Source organism: Brachyistius frenatus, unplaced genomic scaffold (genome assembly GCF_029030835.1).
Source record: "Brachyistius frenatus isolate BFR_SWC_R1_liver_20210118 unplaced genomic scaffold, ASM2903083v1 Contig_65, whole genome shotgun sequence".
NCBI lineage: Eukaryota > Metazoa > Chordata > Actinopteri > Embiotocidae > Brachyistius > Brachyistius frenatus.
In genome coordinates this window covers 1,195,469-1,204,748 of record NW_027210664.1, presented here as the reverse complement: position 1 = coordinate 1,204,748, position 9,280 = coordinate 1,195,469, and the positions used below count along the sequence as shown (strand labels likewise).

At 42.2% G+C, this 9,280-nt stretch overlaps 1 protein-coding gene across 1 annotated transcript; it reads left to right on the top strand.

Annotated features, from left to right (window-relative positions):
• The first annotated feature begins 6,388 nt into the window (after positions 1-6,388).
• mc4r (melanocortin 4 receptor) lies at positions 6,389-7,815 on the top strand. Its single transcript, XM_069706797.1, has one exon. The coding sequence runs from the start codon at positions 6,816-6,818 to the stop codon at positions 7,797-7,799; it is 984 nt and encodes a 327-aa protein (XP_069562898.1). The 5' UTR covers positions 6,389-6,815; the 3' UTR covers positions 7,800-7,815.
• Positions 7,816-9,280: the final 1,465 nt, after the last annotated feature.

Sequence of the window (9,280 nt, the reverse complement as noted above, 5' to 3'; positions counted from 1 at the left end):
TCTTTGACTGCTTGTCACTGACAGCGTAGTTTTGTTTTTGCCACCATTTGTGGACCTGTGAGATAAGAGTGTTTGGTTATCCAGCAGAGTCCCGTCCATTTGGTTTACGTAATCCGGCTGAGCTGCAGCTATCAGCGGGGACACTGCTGGTCCAGTTGAAAATATTCCTGCCAAGTTGACTTGCCAAGTTTGACCTCCCCGAGCACGGCGATCAGGACATGGACGTTCTCTTTAGTCAGGACCGCCTTAAAGTCTCTTAATGCGTCTCTGTCCATGGTGCTGAACAGTCAAAGCAGTATCTGCTTTCTCTGAATAGACACAAAGAAGTCCATTAAATGCAATTACTCACTAAAAGCCCTGTTACTGCTTTCAACCAGTGCGTCTGTGTAGAAAGTGAACGAGCAAGTCTTCGCCAGACGGGAAAGAAATGAGTCCCAGATGCACGGAGAGCCCAAGAGGACATGATCAATATGTCCAAGGCACTGCGAACGTAACGTGAAATGAAAGACCGTTACTTGCCTAGTTGCGTAAGCAAGATCACTTCATTCTTCATGAATAAAGTCAAATTCTTTTTTTTGTCCAAACAAATGTAAAAAAAAACACCAATCTTAAAACAGTGTCGTTTCAACCTGTCCAGGAATCTTATAATCAATTTGTTTTTCACTTTAAACTATCAGCCGGTAGCCAAAAACTTCGTCCTGACCTTTACGGAGCAGTTTAAATAAAGGCAGCGATGTCCCCTTTTCTTTCATCAGAAAATACTCAAAAGTATCCTGATTTTTATGGTTTAACGTGGAAAAGGTCAGTTTCTCCGCCTCATATTTATTTTTTAACAGAAACACAATATTTCTATATATGATAGAAATCACTATCATATCTCTCTAGCTTGCTTTTGAGTACTTTAAAGGTCACACAGGAGGGAATTCATAGTAGTTTTGCAAGAGTGAATAAAATATATTGATGCAGGAGAGCTCTGTGGGGAATACATAGGACAGGGAACCGTAAATTGAGGATCATATAAACCCCTAAAATCTGTAATTTACTCTGTCACTATGTTGTGTTCTTTTAAACAAAATTACCAAACAGTTATGCACATAAAGAGTCTTTATTTTTATAGCTAAAACATTGCTTTTGTCCTTTCGTGTAACTCTCGCAGGTATTTGTCATAAATGTCATCTGTATCGAAGGTGAAGGAAAGCTGATGTTTTTTTGTTTTTGCCATTGAGCATCAGATACGAAGACAAAGATTGTTTTTCATCCTCCAACTGACTTTACACCTTTTACCATAGTAACGGCTTTTCAAGGGTATTTCATTAAGAGGGGAAAAAGCTTTGACTTTGTTCATTTTGCAGTTTATATAATCACAGTATCTCTCTTTAATGCAGAAGGCTCTTTCAGAAATGAGAAGGCACTTTCCTCCTTTTAAGACAAAAACAAAAAGCGTTGCCAAATTTTTTTTATACATTTAAGAAAAATCCATTTTATCCACATCTTAACAACTTTATTTTAAAATGTAACCAGGGGAGATGAGTTAACCCTCTTAAATGACTCAACACATTATAATACATTTATTTTAAAATGAGTGATTGGCAGCTCCAGCTTTGTCTCAGGAGAGTTCTTAATGACTAATGGCTGCTCTGTTTATTCAGTGTGTTTTTAATGCACTGAATACAAAGTCGTGGGCGGAGTAGTTTTTAACATGTAGTTTTAAATGTGTTATGGAGGGGGAGGAGGAGGGTGTTCATTTTGTGAGACTGCATTGTACTTCTACAAGTGAAGTCTCATATTATTGTTCTACCTTTTATATGTGAAAGACAAATGGGTTTAAATTGCCCCCAAAACTATTTTTATTTAAGATCTTACGTTCACTTAGGGGCGACGGCATCATGCGAGCCACACGGGGGTGAAGTCAGCTAACAAATGAAGATATTTAAAAATGGGAGTTTAATATGTCCGCATGTGTTTTAATCTGCTTTTAAGTGTCGCATTTTATTACGTAGAAGAAATTCAGAGTTTCTAATTCTGTATCTAACTTTCGGCCTTTTCTCACTCAGCCAGTTTAATTCTGCCAGCTTGCTATTATTAAAGTGGCAGAGTGAGTTATTGTGTAAATGCAGATGACACTGTGTTGATTTCTGCAGGTTTCAGGTCCAAATAGTTTCATATCTGAACTGATTTTGGAAAACGTAGGAGACATAATGACAGATTTAGCAGATTTTAAATATTTTAATCATAAAAATGCACACCCTGAAGGTTTTAGTCGTGACACAGGACCAAACCCTTTGGTGTTTCCAGGGACTTTAATGTTTCCAGGGACTTTAAGATCTCACAGGAACCCAACGGGATCAAACGCGACTTGAGAAGAAAACAAACACGGAGGCAGACCGTCGCTGTCGAGCGTTCGCACCGTTTCAAAAACCAAAGCGGGCGAGAAAAGCGGTGGAAGAAGTTATGTCTGAGAGAACGGAATCAGCACGAGCTGATTTACTATCATTTATTAGTCTCAAAGGGAGCGGTGGTGCCGCCGCAGGCTGAAGTTATGGTGATTTTGGGCACAAGTGAGGGGAGAGTGACACATGTGGTCCTTAGATTCATTGTTTTACATTCTCTGACCTTCCACTGCCCTGAAGATGCTCCTCCATGTTAATGATTCTGCGTCCTTGGCTCGTGATGCCGGTGACTCCCTCCGGTCCATCGCTTTCAAATCAAAAGCCCTCCAGTGTTACACAGTTTTGACCTGGACATGCATTTTTTTTTCAGGAGGGACAAGAGGTCTCAATCGAAGGAGAAAACACTGGATTTTCCTGGTTATGATGGTTTTATTTGACGCTTTTCAAAAGAGTTGCAAGTAGAAATCACACACATGCTGCTGAATTTAACAAAATGTGTGTTGGGTATCAATTTGTTATTATTCACGTAAAAGCAGCTTCTTCAGCTGGTTTGCAATAAATGTTACGAAACAGAAAGTAGCTCTCGGACACCTTCATTTTGTCGAAGAGGGTTTGAGGCCCCTGATTTTAGGCACCTGATCAGTGGTGATCCTGTGATTGTCGGAAAAGTTGCATCAAACTCAATTTGTACGATTGATTCTGAAAGAAACAATATCGCTGTCCTTTTTTGTGTTAAATACGTCATTTACAGATGTTTCAAAGTGCTTTATTTGAAAAGCAGAATTGTGCAGACGCCACGAAACGACAAAGAAAGAAAACAAAGACATGCTCTTGAAATGTGTGCACTGATTTGTCCTTTCTGAGACTTTGCGGGATGCAAACGAGACGCCACCACAACAAAGTCAGGAACGCATTTTAGTTTTCAGCTTTCGCCTTGGAACAGCGAGAAGTCGGTCGGGGACGCCTCGCAGGAGCGCTGAGCAGACGCGTTTTTAGGTGCTGAAGGAGGGCTTGAAGAGCAGCAGTGAGCTTTCGCAAATGAACGGACCACAGCTGAGTTATCAGAAAAGGTGCGTTGGATGTACACGCCGCGGCGTGTGTGCTGCGTGGGCGTGCAAACACAAACTGGCAGCAGGGTTCTCTCCAAAGTCGAGCCGAGCGGTGCGGTAAAACGACGAGAGAAGCGTTTAGCAGGTGATCTCGCGGTGCTTGTTTTGATGCAGCCTCATCAAACAAATGGCAAAGTTTCCTCGTGTCACCGGAAAGAGCTGGCGGCAAAATGTGACATTTCAGAACAAACGCACCGTCGAGTGAAGCCTCATTTTTAGATGTTTCAAGTGTTTTCAGGGGTGTAAATACAAGATATGAGAAGCACAGGGCTGCTTTGTCTCTGAATTGTGGGCCCTTTGGGTCCGGTTACGAAATCTGCTGTAAAGAAACTATACGTTGTTACCGATGTGAGTTACATGACGTACATTACTTGCAATGAATCACCGCTGACTTTTGGCTTCTCACGTGACACCAGTAGCAGTTTCCTGGGTGAAAATCCTGTTTGATGCCTCCGAGCGTCTCCATCTTCCCTCTGTAGGCAGACCTCGTCACGCTTTACACTTTCTCATATATATTTTTACTTCTCCATCATCTTTACCTCTTTTTTTTGTTGTGCTTGTTTTGCGAGTTGTATTTTGCCGTGTTTGTAGCATAGTGAGTTTTCTCTGCTGGACAGCCGGGTGATGGAAATGATTTCACAGTTGTATAATGAGTCGAGAATTATACGAATACTTTTTCTCACCGTGATCATGTAGCTTTTGCAGATATCACCAAGTGTTGCTTTCAAATGACATAAATTGTCACTGGAACATTTGGTGCTGTGAATAATATGGCTTTTGTTACATACAGTAATTTAATTATACCAGAAATACAATTACCTTTTGGACCAATAATTAGCTCTCGTAATTATCAAATATACAAAAGAATAATCACAGTTCTGTGAGTGCTTTTCTGCCTCCCAGTTTAATTTGTGTGTCCTGTTAATCCCGTGACTGATTGTCTCTTCATTGAATGTTATCCATCTGCAGCATCGCTGACATCCATTCCTTCCTTTTTTTGTTTTTGTACTCGAGATAGAAGCTCGAGCCACAGCACGAGCTAAATATTGATTGGACATAGCAACGATGTCGGTGCTTGTTTTGAGGAGCTGAGATGAATCAATATGACGGCAGAGAATTTGTAATCTAGTTAAATAAGTTCCCGACTTACCTCTTTCTCGAGCGCTCAGGATGCGTTTCATTGCACAATCTATAATTGGCTCCTTTATCATCCTCTACACAACATTTTGGGATTTAAGTCACTGATGGAAAAGGATGGAAATGTCGATGTGGTAAGAAAAACAGAGTACACGTTTTAGCCGAGAATCTATCAAATATTTTTGGTCAGCAGCAGCTTTAATTAATTTAATTCAACATAGCCTTCTGGAAAACTCTTCACAGTGTCTGTCAGGAACGCTTTTGTTCAAATATTAGTGTTTTTTCCATCTCACTGAAATGTGTAAAGGCTTGAACATGCAGTGGTGAACTGAATGCACGTGTTCTTGTTGGTTTTTTAAAAGCAGAGAAAGTTGTCTTCGCCAAGGTTACCATAAAACATATACAGATACAAAAAGAGTTCAACTCGTGACAAGACACGTTCACACTTTCAAGGAAACCCAAAGAAAAGAAAAACCCTGACTGTCTCCTCGAGATGTGACTGTGTTGGATCTTGTGCAACGGAATTAATTACATAGTCAAGGTTGTTTTTGTTTTTTTAACGGCTGCCTGCTGCAGCAAAGTAATTGCAGAGGCGGTTATGGTCATATGATCTATAGTTTAATATTATTATGTATGTAAAATGGTTCAATTGTCAAGAGAAAATGATTATTTTCTGACCTTTCAACTGGGCAACATTTGAATAGGATATATCACTATAGGATGAATTATACCTGTTATAGTGGCGATGTTAAAAAGTGGCTAATGCGTTATAAATATTATAATGTGATATAAATGGTAATGTACTTTCCATTGAAACAAAGGATTTTGTCAAAGTTAAAATAAATAAAATATTTTCTATGAGGGTTTCTTCCTCCACTCAGTTAGAGCCTGTTTGAAATGTTATGAATCATATATATTTATATAAACAATATATCAAATTATTTAACAACACTGTAGCTTAAACAAACTTGTTTGCCTCTTTCAGCCAATGGTTTTTTTTTTAATTTTTTTTTTAATTTTTTTAGCAATCAAGCTTTAATAAATCCACTTTACACTCCGTATCTACTATCGTTATCAAAATAACACTAGACATGAAATATTACTTCAATTTTAACCAAAGCAAAAACCATCTAGCAGGTAAAGATTTGATGTTTTTCTCAGGAGCTGGTGGAGACCAAAGCAGAGCTGTAATATTTTACTTAGATTCATCACGTGGTCGGAAAGATGACTCCAAATGAATCCTAACGTGGCTTTATAACTGCTGGATGTGCATCTTTAATTACAGAAATGTGAGATTATAAAATATTTTCTTTGTAGTTATACTTAAAATATCATCAATAATATTACTGGTTTATCTAAGTGTGTCTCTCAAGCTGTATTTAATGATAAAACATGTTTTTATGTTTTCATTGTTATGTGAAAACCTGAATCATCTAATTTAATTCAAGTTATCCATTTAAGGTTTTAACTTTAAACCTTCTTATCTGCTGCAACAAGTTTGAATCATTTACAAAAATCTCCATTCATGCCTCAGCCCGAACTTTGTCCCTCCTCCCACCTTATCAGCGAGCTGATTGGACGGAGGAGCGCGGGGGTGTGTGTGCCTGATATAATAACAGCGAGAGAGATAGTGGAAGAGAGAGAGTGTGTGTGTGTGTGTGTGTGTGTGTGTGTGTGTGTGTGTGTGTGTGTGTGTGTGTGTGTGTGTGTGTGTGTGTGTGGGGGGGGGGCACAGCAGCTCGTGAAGCGATCATCTGCCAGCGAGCTGCGCCGCTCTGCCTCTCATGTTCCCGCTCACTCTGAATCCGTCTCACACATGCTTCGTTCCTTCAGCCGCTTCCTGCTTCCCTCCGTCCACTCGTCCTCTGAGGGAGCATCTATTTTCAACATCTTCACTGCACTCCGTTTCCCTGCAGAGATGTCAGGAGAGCGGCGGGACCGCCTTCGGTTGAGAGAAATAACGTCGGCAGATGTTTGAAGAAAAATTGCTTCTCTTTGGTGAAGCCTGAAGGGTGATTTTTGTTCATTCCTCTTCAAGTTGTCCAGCAGGTAACGAGGATGAGCCAAAGCCAGACGGAGCTGAGAATTTAAAACGGGCGAACTACATGGACGCATAACGTGGGGGAGAAAAAAAAAGAACTCTTCGCCCAAAGAGGAGGGAATTTAAAAAGGAGCCATTATGAACTTCACAGAATACCATGGATTGATCCAAGGCTACCACAACAGGAGCCAAACCTCGGGCACTCTGCCCCTGAACAAAGACTTACCCGGAGAGGAGAAGGGCTCGTCGGCAGGATGCTACGAGCAGCTGCTGATCTCCACGGAGGTTTTCCTCACGCTGGGCATCATCAGCCTGCTGGAGAACATCCTGGTCGTCGCCGCCATCGTCAAAAACAAGAACCTCCACTCGCCCATGTACTTCTTCATCTGCAGCCTCGCGGTCGCCGACATGCTCGTCAGCGTGTCCAACGCCTCGGAGACCATCGTCATCGAGCTCATCAACGGCGGCAACCTCAGCATCCCCGTCACGCTCATCAAAAGCATGGACAACGTGTTCGACTCCATGATCTGTAGCTCCCTGTTGGCGTCCATCTGCAGCTTGCTCGCCATCGCCGTCGACCGCTACATCACCATCTTCTACGCGCTGCGCTACCACAACATCGTCACGCTGCGGAGAGCCATGCTGGTCATCAGCAGCATCTGGACCTGCTGCACGGTGTCCGGCATCCTCTTCATCATCTACTCGGAGAGCATCACCGTGCTCATATGCCTCATCACCATGTTCTTCACCATGCTGGTGCTCATGGCGTCGCTCTACGTGCACATGTTCCTGCTGGCGCGCCTGCACATGAAGCGCATCGCGGCGTTGCCGGGCAACGCCCCCATCCAGCAGCGGGCCAACATGAAGGGCGCCATCACCCTCACCATCCTCCTCGGGGTGTTCGTGGTGTGCTGGGCGCCCTTCTTCCTCCACCTCATCCTCATGATCACCTGCCCCAGGAACCCCTACTGCACCTGCTTCATGTCCCACTTCAACATGTACCTCATCCTCATCATGTGCAACTCCGTCATCGACCCCATCATCTACGCCTTCCGCAGCCAGGAGATGAGAAAAACCTTCAAGGAGATTTTCTGCTGCTCTCACGCTCTGCTGTGTGTGTGAGCTGCCTGCGCGGCGTCGGCGGCGTCGGCGGCGTCGGCGGGCCCGTGATTGAAATGCAACTCGGCCAACGAAGCACTTTGAGGTTTTGAGCTGTAATCACTGTTGACTGACTGCTGCGCTCTGCCGGGACCCCGTGCTCCTACATGTGGTCTGTAAATGATTGATTAGTCAGGCTCTCTCCTCTGGGTGAGGTGCCGAGTCAGGTAGGTTTACAAACAGCTTGTAACATAGAGTATCGCTCTGTAGAGAACATTTTTTGTTTTTGTAGTAAATGCCGCTCTGAAGTGCAATTTGAAGTGACTGAGACCAGCATGTATATGAACCAATCACACTCTGGAGCTCATTCACAGGTTGTTTTGATTTCTCACTCTGAAATCTTCAAAAATATGTTTTTTTTTTCTGAACAACTTTGCACGTCTACAGGGATTACGACACTGAAATGTCATTCTGGACGTCCGACAAAGGGACGAACACAGTATATGACAGACTACCTCCATGTATGAGAGCGTGATCCTCCTCATATCAGACAGCAACCAGACTGACAGCATATATACAGTGTATATACCTGGTTTATACTGCTGCTGTTTCAATCAATGTAAAAAAAAATTAAAAAAAATCTGTCATTCAATTTTTCTTAACCCTCGTGTTGTCCTCGGGTCAAAATGACCCGCAGCTGTGCTCAACCAAGTTATTTCTATATTTTTTATATTTTTTTGGGATCATTGGTCATCATTCTTTAAAGAAACCCTCACAGCCTCCTCGTCACCAATGATCCCCAAAAATATGAAAATAAAAGAGAACTTGGTTGAACACAGCTGCGAGTCATTTTGATCCAAGGACAACACGAGGGTTAGTATACAATGAGATAACAAGCCAAAGCAGCTCACTGTGTTATGTGCCAATTGTGACTGAAGGAGATGAAGGGAAACATTTTTTTTTTGAGGTATTTTACTCCAAGAGGTAAACAAAATAAATCTGTGTAGAAGTCTTAAAAACTGGAGAAAATAGCTCATTTCAAACAGGTTGTGATTTTTTTTTCTGAGCGGCTAAGAGCTCTCAAACCGAACTCTTCTGGAAATGACAGATCAAGAGCACAATCACAGACAAACAGCACATCTCTGAGGTTTTCTCATCTGCCGTTTCTCGTGCCTGTCCCGTTTCTATGATGCTTGAGCATCAGTTTTGCTTGAGATTTATTGACTTTCGTCTTAAAGTTTTGAACAGTTGTGAAAATCACTTGGTGGGTTTTACACGGCGCCGGATGTACATAAAAACATTGAGAGCACGGGGGAGGGGGGGGGGATTGGAAAAATGTTAACCCATTTCTCAGGCACAATAGATGGCTTCAAAACTTGAAGTTAGATTTAGTGTCTTTTTTTTTTTTAGCTTGCTTGTGCAAAAAGACAGATGTACAACCTTCCCTTTAGTGTGTACTGCCATGTTTTGTGTGCCCCTCCCCTCTGGTTTCTTCTTGAAGCAGG